This window comes from Argentina silus, assembly GCF_951799395.1.
Source record: "Argentina silus genome assembly, chromosome: 17".
In the NCBI taxonomy this organism is placed as follows: domain Eukaryota; kingdom Metazoa; phylum Chordata; class Actinopteri; order Argentiniformes; family Argentinidae; genus Argentina; species Argentina silus.
Window position 1 is genome coordinate 6,169,176 of NC_139671.1, and position 15,000 is coordinate 6,184,175.

At 46.2% G+C, this 15,000-nt stretch overlaps 1 protein-coding gene across 1 annotated transcript in view; it reads right to left on the reverse strand.

The window, feature by feature from the left end:
- Positions 1-12,570, reverse strand: part of armc2 (armadillo repeat containing 2) — a gene marked incomplete at both ends in the record, with an annotated part of 17,465 nt that extends 4,895 nt beyond the window's left edge. The window contains 11 exons of the mRNA XM_083688797.1: positions 241-559; positions 1,445-1,544; positions 2,031-2,176; positions 3,444-3,667; positions 3,799-3,901; positions 4,186-4,370; positions 5,379-5,486; positions 10,583-10,744; positions 11,827-11,998; positions 12,160-12,232; positions 12,350-12,570. Of these exons, the coding sequence (XP_083544923.1) occupies positions 241-559; positions 1,445-1,544; positions 2,031-2,176; positions 3,444-3,667; positions 3,799-3,901; positions 4,186-4,370; positions 5,379-5,486; positions 10,583-10,744; positions 11,827-11,998; positions 12,160-12,232; positions 12,350-12,570 (1,813 nt within the window). The remainder of the gene's footprint in view (positions 1-240; positions 560-1,444; positions 1,545-2,030; positions 2,177-3,443; positions 3,668-3,798; positions 3,902-4,185; positions 4,371-5,378; positions 5,487-10,582; positions 10,745-11,826; positions 11,999-12,159; positions 12,233-12,349) is intronic.
- Between the last annotated feature and the right edge of the window lie 2,430 nt (positions 12,571-15,000).

Consider the following 15,000-nt stretch of genomic DNA (forward strand, 5'->3'; position numbering starts at 1 on the left):
CTGGTGGAGGTAGAAATCGGAGGCCGGGGGGGGGGAGCTCCTTGTCATGCATGGAATGGAGGAATGAGGAATCATTTCACTCCATCTATTACAATGAGCCTGTGGATACAGCTGACCCGTCAACAGCTGCCCTTCTCCTTAAAGCGCCCTGACTGAACCTACGTTAACCTTTCATGAAGAGTAAATATAACTCGGTTCTACAACGGTTGTGAACAGAGCTTTCTCTAGTCTCAAACCTACCCAGTGTCTCCAGAAGCAGCTGTACGCAGGTTGTGTTAGCAGCCAGGGCAGGGCCCACAGCAGGGTGGATGGACATGTTAGCCAGCACTCTGACCAGCTTCACCAGCACGTCCTCGCCCTCCTGGGACCCCACCGGAGGGCTACAGGGGGGACGGGGGTCCCTGGCTGGGGGTGTGTGGGGGTCCCCTCTACCCTGGTAGGTGTGGTAGAGCCCCAGGAGCACGTCCACACACCCCCGGGCCTCCAGGAGGCGCTCTCGAGCCTCGTCACTCCGTGAGGTCAGGTTACCCAGAGTGAAGAGGAGACGCACCACCAGGTCCTGTGTGTGTGAGAGAGAGATAGAGAGAGAGAGAGACAGACAGAGAGATAGAGAGAGAGAGACAGAGAGAGAGAGGGTCAGGGGAGAGCTGTTAAGTGTACTACACAGTACATAACGTGTTGATGTCCAATGGGTGTGTGTGTGTGTGTGTGTGTGTGTGTGTGTGTGTGTGTGTGTAAAGACGATCTGACGTTTTCAACGTTCTCTCTTTCAAATATCTGTTTCTCTACCTTAACAATGGAGACAGAAAACTAAAGAAAAGAATACAACTTACACAACTTACATGTTTCTCAATCTTACTCCAACCATGGCATTATGTGACACACACACACACACACACACACACACACACACACACACACACACACACACACACACACACACACACACACACATACCCACTGGACATCAACACGTTATGTACTGAGTACCTCCGTACAGGACAGCCTGTCCAGCCTTCCACTCAGCCAGGGTGACTGCAGGGTAATGGGGAGGAGTGTGTATCTGTGTGTGTGTGTGTGTGTGTGTGTGTGTGTGTGTTTATTCCCTGGGTGATTAAAAACACATAACACCCCTCTCTGATTGCCAGAGAACACCCCCTCCCCCTCCCCCCCCCACACACACACATGCACACACGCACACACACACACACAGAGAGAGAGAGAAGAGAGAGAGAGAGAGGGTGAGAGAGAGAGAGAGGGTGAGAGAGAGAGACTGCGAGAGAGAGGGAGAGAGAGAGAGAGAGAGAGAGTGAGAGGGTGAGAGAGAGAGAGAGAGAGAGAGAGAGAGACTATGAGAGAGAGAGAGAGAGAGAGAGAGAGAGGGAGGGAGAGAGAGAGAGAGAGAGAGAGAGAGAGAGAGAGAGGAGAGAGGGAGTGAACTCACCTGTTTCCGCTGGTGTTTGCTCAACAGTTCTATAAATAGGCTGTAGCAGCCGTGGGTCTGGGCCAACGCCAGACAGCACTCAGAGTAAGAGGACAGTTTACTGTAGGAGAGATGGGACAACACACAACACTGACTCACCATCTACAGTCCACACACACACACACACACACACACACACACACACACACACTCACACACACTCTCACAGTTCATCTCCACTGGGAGTGGGTTGTATTGGTTTGGTGGCTGTTGGTTAGGGTGCTGTATGAGTTAGCATGATTTCAGGGTGAGTCACTGTGAGATTAGCGAGTTGCACGTTGCAATGTGACACTTTCTAAATGTGTTTGTCATCTTGAGTAAGACAGATGAGCGTGACTCATGTGACTGATGTGGTTTGGACCGTCGTAATAATATTCCGGGAGGTTTGTTTGAATTGGGAATGTCCGTTCTGTCAATTACGGTTATTAATGGTTTTTGGGTCTTGAGACATGTATTCAGAATACAGAACAGAAATTGCTGACCAACACTGGGGGACAGCAGTATGTATGAGAGAAAAATACTTTTAGTGTGTGAGTGTGTGTGTTACCTGAACACCCTGGAGATGTTGGTGCAAATATCCTGGTCGCCGTGGTGATGGCGGAGCACCAGGCAGAGTTGGGGCAGGATGGCGTGGGAGAGGAAGAGAGGGCGGGACTCTGGGAGGTCAGCCAGGTTCCTCAGAGTCGCCGTCAACTAGAGAGGTCAGGGGTCGTAGAGAGAGAGAGAGAGAGAGAGAGAGAGAGAGAGAGAGAGAGAGAGAGAAAGAAAAGGAAATAAGCAAGAGAAACAGAGAGAGTGAGACATTGATAGAGAGAGATTGTGAGAGATTGATAGAGGGTGAGATTGTGAGAGATTGAGAGAGACAGAAAGGGGGGGGGGGGAGAGAGAGAGACACAATGACACAATGTAAATGTGTTTCAGTGTGCGTCAGTAAGAACTGCTGGTATTTTGTCTGGCACGCGACGTGTTCATATCTTCATCCAGCAGCAGGGCCTTAACTCCCTTCACAGAAGGCCACAGAGAACGGACGTTATTCCGAAAGGCGTTATAAATCACTCTAACCATGAAGGAAACCATGATTTCTCACACACACACACACACACACACACACACACACACACACACACACACACACAGAGTCTTTTGCCAGCAGTAGCGGTGGAGTGCTGAAATTACAAGAAGGCTGGGACAATTCTTCAATCGCACTCATTCCCCCCCCCCCGCGCACGCTAACTGCATCACGAGAAGCGTTTGATATAAACCCACTCGCGCGCTAACTCAGGAAGTTTGCTTAGGCCGGTTTTAAGCGGTTAGCGGGCCCGTCGTTTTCTCAAGAATGAAAAACGCTGTGTGTACTCTGTGGACCGAAGCGTTTTGGCCAGAACTGAAGAGTTGAGGGATTGCAGACAAAAACAATAACATGATACTAATTGCAGGAAAACTCAAATTAAAGTTTCCCCTCACTAACCCTCTGGAATCATACTTTCCAGCTACATCTTTCACATTTTGTCCTTTTATGATTTCACGTTTCACAGTGAGAGGAATTTGGAGTGGCTTGTTGTTCAAGTGGCTCTTGACATCTGATTTCTGATAATCTCTTCTTCAAACAAGTTTTTTTTTTTTTTTTTTTTCTGTGAATTTTACCTTGAACCATTGTGTGGTTATGGGCCAGTGGTTAAAGGGATGGTTTCTGCCTATTTTCACGACGAGATGAAAATGTATCTTAACCGAAGTTGTCCTCATAGGCCTCTATGGCCTCCGGTACTCTATTTTCCTAGCGGCAGCACAAGCTAACGGTGAGCAGCGCCCTCTCTGACAGGCTGCTTGCGTCATGTATTCCAATGGACTCTAACATGACATCGTCTGAATCACATGCCAAAATTTCCTCAGAAAAAGTCATGAAACCACGCTGAACCATCCCTTTAAAGGACAACTCCTACTCAGGAGGATCCCAACCCACCTGTACAAGGATGTGCCCCGCCATGGCGAAGTGGGCGTGGTCTGGCTGGCATAGTGGATGGAGCCCCAGGATGAGCTGGAGGGCCACGCCCACACAGTCCTTGGCCAATAGGAGCCTGAGGAGGGCACCGTTCCCTGACAGGAACTTCAGAGTGCCCACGCAGTACAGGACAGCCTCCCCAGACACACACACATCCTCACCGCGCAGCACACACAGGAGGGAGTCTGGGCAGATGGAACGCACATGTTAACACACACACACACACACACACACACACACACACACACACACACACACACACAACACAAGCAGGTAGACACAGTACACACATGTACTGTATGTCAGTGTGTGTTACCTATGATGGAGTTGTTCTGGAAGAGGACATCATTGCTCTCACTGCGGCTGATCTTGAAGATGAGTTTACAGATGTTCAGCAGGTTGTTTCCACTGACGCTCAGCTGGAAAAATACAAAAGATGGACGTGTACATGCAGTAGAAACGGTGGTGACATTACATTGTTGCTTTTCAGTCATGTTTCTAGTAAAGCTGTTATTGTGCATGAGATGGGACATAGAGCCATCATTGATTCACACACACACACACACACACACACACACACACACACGCACACACACACACACACACACGTGCACACACGCGACACACACGCACACGCACACGCAAGCGACACACACACACACACACACACACACACACACACACACACACACACACTACTCACGGCCAGGCAAAGTTTGGCGAGCTGCAAGTTGAGTTGGGCGGAGTTGAGGTCGATGAGACGGAACAGCACCTTGAGCAGCCCCGCCCTCCTCCTGCACCGCCGGCCCAGCATGCCCCGCTCCGCCAGGGCGCCATGGAGACGGTCACACACGTCACACAGCCGACCAACCGCATCCTCGTCTCCACCTGAGACAGACATAGTCGTCATAGTCATTCATAACATAGGAATAACTGTATGCTCTTGTCAGAATGGTACAGAATTGGAGGTTAACTCAACGATACTCTGAGGCACAGCTCTATCGGAGAGACGAGGACTGGGAGGAGAACCTTTCCCTATGCTTTTGAGGAAAAATAAACATTTGTCCTCCTCGGTGGGAAAAAAAAAAAGAGAGAGACTTGGCTCTTTGCAAATAGGTTGGCCACACACTCTTGACAAATTACTATTTCCCAGCGAATCTGAAAGGTGTTTTATGCATGAGCCAGGAAGCACTTGGTACCATAAATATGTAATATTTATCTTTCAAATGAATTTCCATTAAATTTGGTGAAGTGCTAAAATATTTACAGCTATACTGTAGATTTCATTTTGTGGTTGTCAGACAGCAGTGTCAGGATTCAGCGGGGAACGCCAAACGTAACAAGATTTATTTATTTTTTCTTTCTTCCGTGGTTAAAACGGCTCCATGTTATTTTTTTCCATTCGTGTGTGTGTGTGTGTGTGTGTGTCTGTGTGCATGTGCCTGCTTGTGTGTGTCTACCAAACCTCAAAAAATCAATTTCCGACCGTACATAATACCTTACGAGTTGAGGATGAAATCAGCTGAGAGGGATCATATGAGAAACTTCCCTATATTAAAACCACCAGATTAAATTCCTTCCAGTTGTTTTCGGCCCATTTCCCCAAGTTCCCAAACAGTAATAAAAGACTTGGCTCATTTTCATAGAGTGCTTTGTACAGGACACATTAGGGGAGGATTTGCAGATCAACATCCTCTCCCTCGTCCTATTTGGACACGAAAAATATGTTAAACATCTGTTTGTACTTTTTATTGAGGGCCATTGTATACACACACACACACACACACACACACACACACACACACACACACACACACACACACACACACACACACACACACACACACACACACACACACACACACACACACACACACACACACACACACACACTACCTGCAGCAGCAGACTCTAGCTCTTGTATAAGAGGAACAATCTTAGCATTCCAGACCATTGATTCTTCAGACTCTTCCTGGCCTGATGTTTTATCTCCATTTCCTAACTCTGAGACAGTAAAACAGAGGAAGAAAACAGAGACAGAGAGAGAGAGAAAAAAAGAGAAGAAAAACACCAGTTAGACAATTACCACCTCAAAACCCCAATGCCGTGTAGGAGCTCAGAGTGTGGTTCACAAGTTCACTGTCTTAAAATAAATCGCTCTGCAGGAAGTTTGATGTTCGAATAAAAGGTCACCATTTATTCTGCACTTCCTCTGATTTGTGTGTGAGCGTGGTGTGGGAAAGTGCGTATGTGTGTGTGTGAGTGTGTGTGTGTGTGTGTGCGTGTGTGTGTGTGTGTTCACATACTGACACCTTCTTTACAGCATTTGCATATGTCTGTGTGGCGCGAGGCAGGAAACTGTGGTCGCTCAACCAACAGCTCCCTCAGCCATTGGCTGCTGCTTATAGAAGGTGGGCGCAAAGCCCTTAGCAACAACACCCCGATCAAAGTTTGACACTCTGCAAAGCTCTCATCGTCAGGAGCAGAGGAAGGTGTTTTTGCGTTTGTGAGATGACATCATGTTCCCGGGGCGTCTTGGTTCATTATTGCCCGCTCACTGTGTCCACCCGTGTGGCCTGTGGGTGTCAACGTGACTCCTTCTCTGATTTTAAAGGGATAAGTTGACGGTTTTACATCCTATCGTCAGAAGGATGGTTCCTGACTGTAAACTGTCATCCATGGTTCAGAGTTGTTTAGAAATAGCCACTACTAACTTCAGCTCACTTTAGCAAAAAAATTATAGGGGAACAAAAAAAAAAAAAACATTTGTGGCCAAATCACCTCAAAGTCACTTCTAACCAAGTCAGAGAGTTCATTTGAGGTGAACTTTCAATCCTGTTGTTTTTTTGGCTAAAGTTGACGGTGTCTCTTGGCCCATAGACTATCAAGGTAAGGAACCATATAACCACATTACACTCATATAACCACATTACACTCATATAACCACATTACACACCGATCTGACTGTAAGGGTGTCACATAGTGAACTATCCCTTTAAGTAACAGCATCCTTCAGTGAGTGAGTGGGTGAAAAAAACAGTTCCCAAGTAAATCTAAACTCAAGAAAACGTGCAACATACACAAATAATACGTTTTAACATGCATTTTCATGTATGATAATACTGTTGTTAAATCCATTGAGGACAAACTTTTTTTTTAAGGTTTTTGAACAAAGTACGATGCATTTCCAGTACTTGTGTTACTTATGATAGTACTGTAGTTCAGTTATGGGTTTTACACGTTACAGGGCCAACCCAAACCATACTGTGCCGGCTAGGGATATTTTCCTTTCACATTGCCCTTTCTAGCTCTGTTTCAGCCACGGTGTTGAATGTGTAAACCTGTACACCTTTCTCTACAGTGTGAATGGAGGTTTAGAGTGTTGGATCAGGACAGACCTGTTGTGGCCCTGGCTCCCTCCTCTGCTGCTCTGGTGGATGAGTCAACTCCACTAGGACGCCTAGAGAAACACACACACCCACGCACGCACATATACACACACACACACACACACACACACACACACACACACTCTTATTGTGTCACAGTGCAAAAATGTTTAGGAGACACTGACTACAGATCGTTGACATTTACCAGATTGTAAGTCCACAACACATGTCCACTTCCTTCAGTTACCACTAGGTGTCCCCATTGTAACAGAAGTTGACATGACCGAGGTTGCTCCACCTCACACAATAGTACAGTAATGTACTATGTTTTCCGTGCCTTTGTGCCTTTGTCCGTGTGTGTGTGTGTGTGCGTGCGTGCGTGCGTGCCTGTTTTCTTTTCTCGGATGAAGACCAGATGAAGGGGTCAAGATGTTGTATGCGTGTATTGCAGTGTGCACACACTTTGTGTGTGTGTGTGTGTGTGTGTGTGTGTGTGTGTGCCTCACAAAGAGGCCTCTGCAACAGACAGGAACTGAGACCGCAGCTTTGCGGGCAGCACCCCGGTTGAGGCCGTTCGTGCTTTGTCACTGTTCTTTCCGCAAGCCTCAACCACTTGACTTGAAGCTACAGCATTGTCAATAACAACCCTACCTCAACCAACGTATGGCTAGTCTTCTTTATCCCATGTGTGTTTGGGTGCTTGTTGTCAGTGAAACTGTCCAAAATGGAAGCCAGACAAGCCCGTGACTTTAACGTTCACGTGAAACACAGTTCACAGCAGGAGAGGAGGACAAAATGACCGTATACAACAACAACCTTTTTGACCTCCGAGGTTGACCTACATACAGTCGTCGTGACGTTTTTTTTTTTGAACCAGCAACTCCACTTGAGGAACAAAGTGTTCTCTCGTTCCTTATCAAAGGAAGTCATCGAAAACCAGCAGATACTGCGAACCCACAATTATGTTGTCGTGATCAATCTTATGCATGAGCTTGTTATTTTGCCACCCGCCCTCGGGCAAGGCGATTTTTGCATCGAGGCGAGAGCCAGCCGGCCTGGTCACATGTGTGGCATACATGTGTGGCAGCAGGCGGCGGGCAGAGGCGTGTTATTGTAAAATGTCAGCGTGCGGGAGGGGAGGCGTGTGGGGGGGGGTCTGTGTGATAGGATTAGGCAGCCTGATAATGCGGCCCTCTGTGTGTGTGTGTGTGCGTGTGTGAGATGGTGCATTCTCCCAGACATGACCTCACCCCTGTCTTAGGCCTGGGCCCGGCCAATGGACAGGCAGTCTCAACAGAGGAGGCGGCATGCCAGGCCGTGCCCAGATGGGCACCCAAATCTAATAGAGAGACCATTTGGAGCTATAAAGCCCAGGGCTTATTGGACAGAAAAGAACCAGCCAATGTCTAATCTCTCTCTCTCTCTCTTTCTTTCTTTCTTTCTTACTCTCTCACTCTCTCTCTCTCACTCTCTCTCTTTAAAATCTCTCAGACTCCCTACAGTACATCAATCTGTCATGCTATCACTTCTTTTTCTCCTTTTTCTCCTTCCTCTCCTCCTCCTCCTCCTCCTCCTCGTCTCTCACTCTCCTTTCTCGATGCCTCTCTTTCTCTCTCTACCCCTCTCTCTCGCTCTGTCTCCCTCGATTCCCTCCACCTCTCCATCTCTTTCTTTCTATACCCTGTTTCTTAAACGAGTTAGTCAATAGTTGGTCCTGCATACTGCACCAACAGTAAAGTAGGAAAGGGTTTGAAGCTGTGAGTAAATAGCCCAACAGTAATGTGTGTCAAAGTCAACTGTAAAAGTACAGCATTGTCAACCTTGGACTGTGAACTTGAACTGTGTAGAAATAACCCTTAAGGGATGAAAGGACCCCAAGCAACAGCAGGCTGTCAGACCTGGTGGAGACGTTTTCCTTTGAGAAATGACTGTATTTCACATACAGTGTATCGTGTCTTAACTGGATTCCTATGGAAGGTGGTGGAGGGTTAGGAGGGAGGGAGGGGGACTGGGTGTGTCTGTGTGTGTGTGTGTGTGTGTGTGTGTGTGTGTGTGGTATGTGTGTGTGTGTGTGTGTGTGTGTGTGTGGGAGGAGGTATTCCTGTAAAAGTGTTTTATGACTGTTCTTAACCCACTCCCCAATCGCGGCCCTAACAGCCCCACCCAATCAATAGGCGGATGGATTTTAACAACTGCCCCCCCCCCTCCCCCGTCCTGGAGACCAGAGTTATGCCTCCTGCTCTGACATAAAGCTGATGAGGTTGGCAGAAAGAAAGGGTGTTTTTTAGCCTCTCTTGGCGGTGGAGGTGTGAGGTCTGACAGGGGATGGTGGTGACATAGAGGGCTGTTTCAGACCCAGATAGAGGGCTGTTTCAATCCCAGATAGAGGGCTGTTTCAATCCCAGATAGAGGGCTGTTTCAGACCCAGATAGAGGACTGTTTCAGACCCAGGTAGAGGACTGTTTCAGACCCAGATAGAGGGCTGTTTCAGACCCAGATAGAGGGCTGTTTCAGACCCAGATAGAGGGCTGTTTCAATCCCAGATAGAGGGTTGTTTCAGACCCAGATAGAGGGCTGTTTCAGACCCAGATAGAGGGCTGTTTTAATCCCAGATAGAGGGCTGTTTCAGACCCAGATAGAGGACTGTTTCAGACCCAGATAGAGGACTGTTTTAGACCCAGATAGAGGGCTGTTTCAGACCCAGATAGAGGGCTGTTTCAGACCCAGATAGAGGACTATCTCCAACACGTTAGTGAAAATCAATCGGTAGGTCGCTGGTTCGATCTCCACCCCAGGAGGGAGCCGGATGTGAGCAGGTGACTGGAAGGTTGCTGGCAGCATATCTAAGGTGCCTACCACTGCTGTTGTGCCCTTGAGCAAGGCACTTAACCCCTAACTGCAAATAAAACATGGTTTGTTTGTTTAAAGGATCTGTGGTAGGCACCTAAGGGTTCCTTTACCTAGAGAGCTTGACTTTTAGTTTGGAGTATTTTTGCAGTATGGCCGTTTCATAATAATTTCTATGTAGATAAAAAGTCTTCAAATAAAGTGATATAAAGTGATACAAAATAAGCGATATAAAAACAAGTTTGTTCAGATTTGACTACAATTACCTCACTATCCTGCAGTACTGGTCCCCACTTAAGCATAGGGAAAATTCATGAAATAGCTTTAATAGCCAATCTGCATATATAAAGAGGCTACATTAGTGAGAAAGCACCGATAGATGGGGGGGGGGGGGGGGGGGGTCTATCCTTGAGGCTGACACATTGAAGGTGCAACAAAGAGAGTGGCCCCCCAAAAAATAAAGGCACGATTTAGGCAAAAGAAGCGAGTGGCCAAATGCAATAGGAGGGATAATTCAACCCCATGCAGTTATGGCCACCATGGAAACCTTTGTGTGACAATAAATCTACATTTATTGTATTACTGTCACCTAGGCCAAAAAGAGGGAGAGTGAGTGAGAGGGAGGCAGGGAGGGGGTGGAAGAGAGAGAGAGAGAGTGGAAGAAAGAGTGATCATCAGGCAGGAAAAGAAGAGCAAAATGGGGGAGAAAGGCAGAGAATGAGAGTCGCAGAATAAAGAGAGTCAAAAAAAAAGAAGAAAAAAAAAGAGAGGATGAGAAGATAAAGATAAAGAATGACAGAGTGAGGGAAAGAAATGAGAGAACAACAGAGAGCGTTTGTAGAGAGAGGCGATTCACAGGCCTACCATACCTTTGACTGGCGGTCCTGCGTGGGGAAGGTTTAGGGGGGTCTCTGCGGACCCTCTCCTGCCTCTCAGCGGAGTCAGCACACGGGAGTCTCCTTCCTCTCTCCTGGGCTGACAGCTCTCTCTGCTCTTGGCTGGAGTCTGAGCTCAAACTCTCCTTCACTTAACACAGACGAGAGGAGAAGAGCTGATTGAAGAGTCGGATGCAGTTGTTTGTGTCTAGAGGCAGTGCGCTTCTTTAGTGGGTCTCTTCACTCCACTGCAGAGTCACTACCTACCAATCTTCAGCCGTAGATTGAAGACCTGTCTCTTCAGGCTACATCTTAACTGTCCCTCCTAAAAACCTCTTCACCCCCACAACCCCCCTATACAAGTTTCTCTCCTGTAAAAAAAGTTTAATAAAAAAAAAAAAAAAAAAACACGACTGCCAATAGCCCCTGGTCCTAGCATAGATTACTTTTTCTTATGATGACTGGTGGATAGATGATTGTTGTTGTAAGTCGCTTTAGATAAAGGCGTCTGTTAAATACCATAAATGTCAATGTAAATGTAAATGTCCATGTTTTTTTTTTTTATTTGCTGTGTTTTGATTTTTATAAGTGGTTTCTAAGATTTCCAGTTAAAAATGTAGTCCATATGACATAGCTTACTCATGTGGTCTACCTCTGTTCCCAAACAACGTACTGTTATTCTACATGGATAGGACCAGAGACGTTTCAGCTTTTCCCATTTAGAGTTATTCCTAACACAGTTAGGGGTGACAGCACGCATGGACACAAAAAAGGAGACTCAACTCATTTTCCATTCAAAACAGTGGAGGGAAATGATGTTTTCCAGTCAAACCGCCCCAGTGCCAATGTTAATCAGGTATAATGTCGGCCCTGTGAAGGACTATTCATTTTCCTTTTGTGAGAGAAGCTGCCACGATGCTCTGCCTGTGCAGATGATTTAATAATAAAAATGACTGGTGGAGCACCGAGGAAATATTTCCGTTCAATAATAACGTGTTACCGTTTTGCTTATTGCATCCACTGACCATCTCTCTCTCTCTCTCTCTCTCTCTCCAATTTCCTCACACACAAGCCTTTCGCTCTTTCGCTATTTATCCAAACATCTATGTCTTATACTGTTCTTCTGTGTAGTTCTCCTCACGTCTCTCACTCCCCCCCCATCTCCTCCTCTTCTCCCATTTTCTCTTGCCTATCCCCCCCCCTCTCTCTCTCTCTTTCCCTCTCCCTCCTTACTCTCTGTTGGCCATGGCACAGGTGGCAGAGTTGTCAAAGAGCTTGCTCTGAGCAGCCGTGCCCTGGCCCCTGCAGACCCCCTCCTCAGCTCCAGGGGGTCCGCGGGAGGTTTGGGGAGAGTCTTGGGGGCGCCCACGTCCTCCTCAGGGGTCACCGCCGGCAACCTGGGCTTCTGGTCGTCCACAAGAACAATGACATCATCATGAAAGGAAGTGAAGAGCATAATTGCTTTATTAAATGTGAAATTAGAAAAGGAGCACATTTTAAGAAAGACGCATTTCAAAACGGACAAAGCAAAAAGCATACGTGCTCTGGATGACAAAGGGAACCTACGTGATCTAGGGGAGAGAGGCGAGTTCCAGAACCTGGCCTGGAGTCTGGCACTTCAAAATTCCGAGCGTAGAGGCTGAAAAGAGGAAAAGATACTTTTATTTCCTAGCATTCCCACAGCATACTAGGATATGACAAAACCTCACCACTTGGGATAGGAGGATGGAGATTTGACCATATTCAGAGCCCTGACCTGAATGTAGACGCAGGTCGGCCATCTTGATGGGCACGGGTGGAGGTCTCCCCGAACAGCTGCCTGTGGTCGTCTCTGGGGGTGAAAGGTCGCTGGGTGCGCAGGGTCCGGAGTGATTGCCTCGCTTCGTTGACGATATCTGCACTGGTTTTCCTCTGAGTGGTCGTGGGCTTCAGGGGAAAGGGGCTGTGTTTCTCACGCTTCCTCTCAACGGAGGACATTTTTACAAGTTTGCCAGGACCAGCGAGGACGATGAGGTCAAGGGAATGACGTGACGTGAATTATTCCATAAAACTGAAATGGGTCCATGGGTGTGTTGTTACTACAGAGGGAGAGTTGGGAAACCTTTCATGAGAGGAATTCTACGGTACCAAAAGTACTGCCTTTCTATAAGCCTGTACACTAATTTACTCTGTTGATACATTACAAATACACCAATGCATCTGTGTGAAGTTAATATTTTTCAAGCATGAGTATATGAAAACACGATAGGCACTACGCTGACTGGCTCGTGGTGAATGAGAGACAGCCTGCTGCGCGTTCACGCTCAATCACCATAGTAACCAAGTGCAGCGGTGGCAAACAGTTACTCTACACGCTAGCATTGACCGGAGAGCCTTAAAACTCACAAACACACAGAAACAAACACATTCCGGCCCAATTTAATATCCATTACACGTATAGATTACGATACAAAAACGAGGAATACTCCACATGAACAAATATCATAAACAAACGACAAACTCGGAAGATGTGTGGGGAAATAAGCATGCTAGACACGTTAGCCAGGCGAACATGTTGAAAGTGCATTGAACGGCTACTGTTACAGACTAAGACAGAATAACAGAAGTGCATAGTGTCATTCTAAATCAAACTTACCGTAAAAATTAGAATTTCGCATTCAGTGTCAAGATCATGAAACAAAATACAACTTCATCTGCCAAACTGGAAAATTCCTATGGCACCTGTCCTGACGTTTGACGGTGGCCAACACTGCCTGGGCTGGATTAGCAGTTACTATAGCTAGGTAGCTAGCAGCTGACTCGTGCCCGCGCCTCAGCAACATCAGCACAGTCACATGATGTCTGAAGTAGGAGATTACAGAGATGACAATCATCAGCAAGCACTGACCATCTCATGACCTGAAGGCAAATCTGTTAACTAAAGTGGGGCAACATACGAGAGAGGAGTTTGAGAGATCAATAAGTGCATGCTAACCCTAACCCTAACCATGATCCTAACCCTAACCCTAACCCTAAACCGACACATCAAACCTAAATATTTGGATTTAAAGCTATCACAACCTTGACAATCACCTTCAGTAAAGACCTATAGGGTTTATGCAACGTTTTGAGCGTTGCATTGTTATTATAACCACCTAATAATATACGGTGTAGTTTCCCTGTCATCCAGTTTCAAAGATCCATGGGAGGATGGATGAAAATGATGCTGGGCAGGCAGACTTGACTCATGTATGTTACACCGTCTTCCCTTGGGTCCTTCTCTGTGTTCCATATTATAGCCAAGCTCCAGAGAGGTTGAAAGAGGTAAACAGTTTCATGTTTTTAAACAATAGGGAAGTCAATATTCCATCCCAACACAGACAACATACACTGGTGAACAGATAAGGAATAAGGAATTCATCGTAAAATAAATAGTTTTCTGGGGGTGTTATGTTATTGCTTTGAGCGCACCGTTTCCTTTCCAGCTGAACAGTCTTTAGTCCCATGACCCCTGATCTACACTCACTGGCTAAATAAAAACATCTGCATTAATCGGCTCCTACGAATCATCCATTTCCTCTTTCTCACTGCAACATAAAGCCGCTGCTGACACTTAAGCTTATAATTAAGCTCTAAAATACTGGTACAGCTTGACTTGACTACAGATATAAAGACTCATTCTCTCACGCATATTCTCTCATTTCATCAGAGAGAGAGAGAGAGAGAGAGAGAGAGAGAGAGAGTACTCATTTATGAAAATGTGCATTTATTCATAACCCTCCATTGCATGTCAAGGTCTAAGCTTATGTGTGAAGTATCCCTAGTGGGCAGAGCTTTGCTTGCTCAGTGCTGTAATATCTGTTGTGGTTGATCGTTGTTATGGTCAGGGTTATGTGGCATAGGCAGTTGCTATATACTTTTACTTCTCCCGTCCGATGGCTTTAAAGGGGCAATGTGGGACTGAAATAACAACAAAGCGATGACCCAGCCACTTTTTTTTTTTAAAACAGCATTTGTTTACATTGTTTAGAATTTGAAGGCACACAATGTCAATCTCTGAACAACTGAAATACCCGACGGAGTTTATGTATTGTTCATCAGCCGTCAAACCTGTACCATGGAAATGTATTGATGCAATATTGACATATAGTAAAAGCAGTTTGAAGTACTTTGGACAACATTAATGCACACAGAGATGTAAAAGAGAAGTCAAAGTTCTTTATTGTTATTTACAGCAGTTTTTTCGGCTTCAGTTCATGCAAGATTAAAACATTTTCCGCGCTTGGTTCTGACTTTGACAGACCAGCATACTGTTAATCGAACACTCAGAAACACTGAAAACATTCATTCAAAACAGATATTCAGATTATTATAATAAAAAAAAATACAAACTTGATATTTAGGCTTGTAAAGTTGTATGCAAAGCCC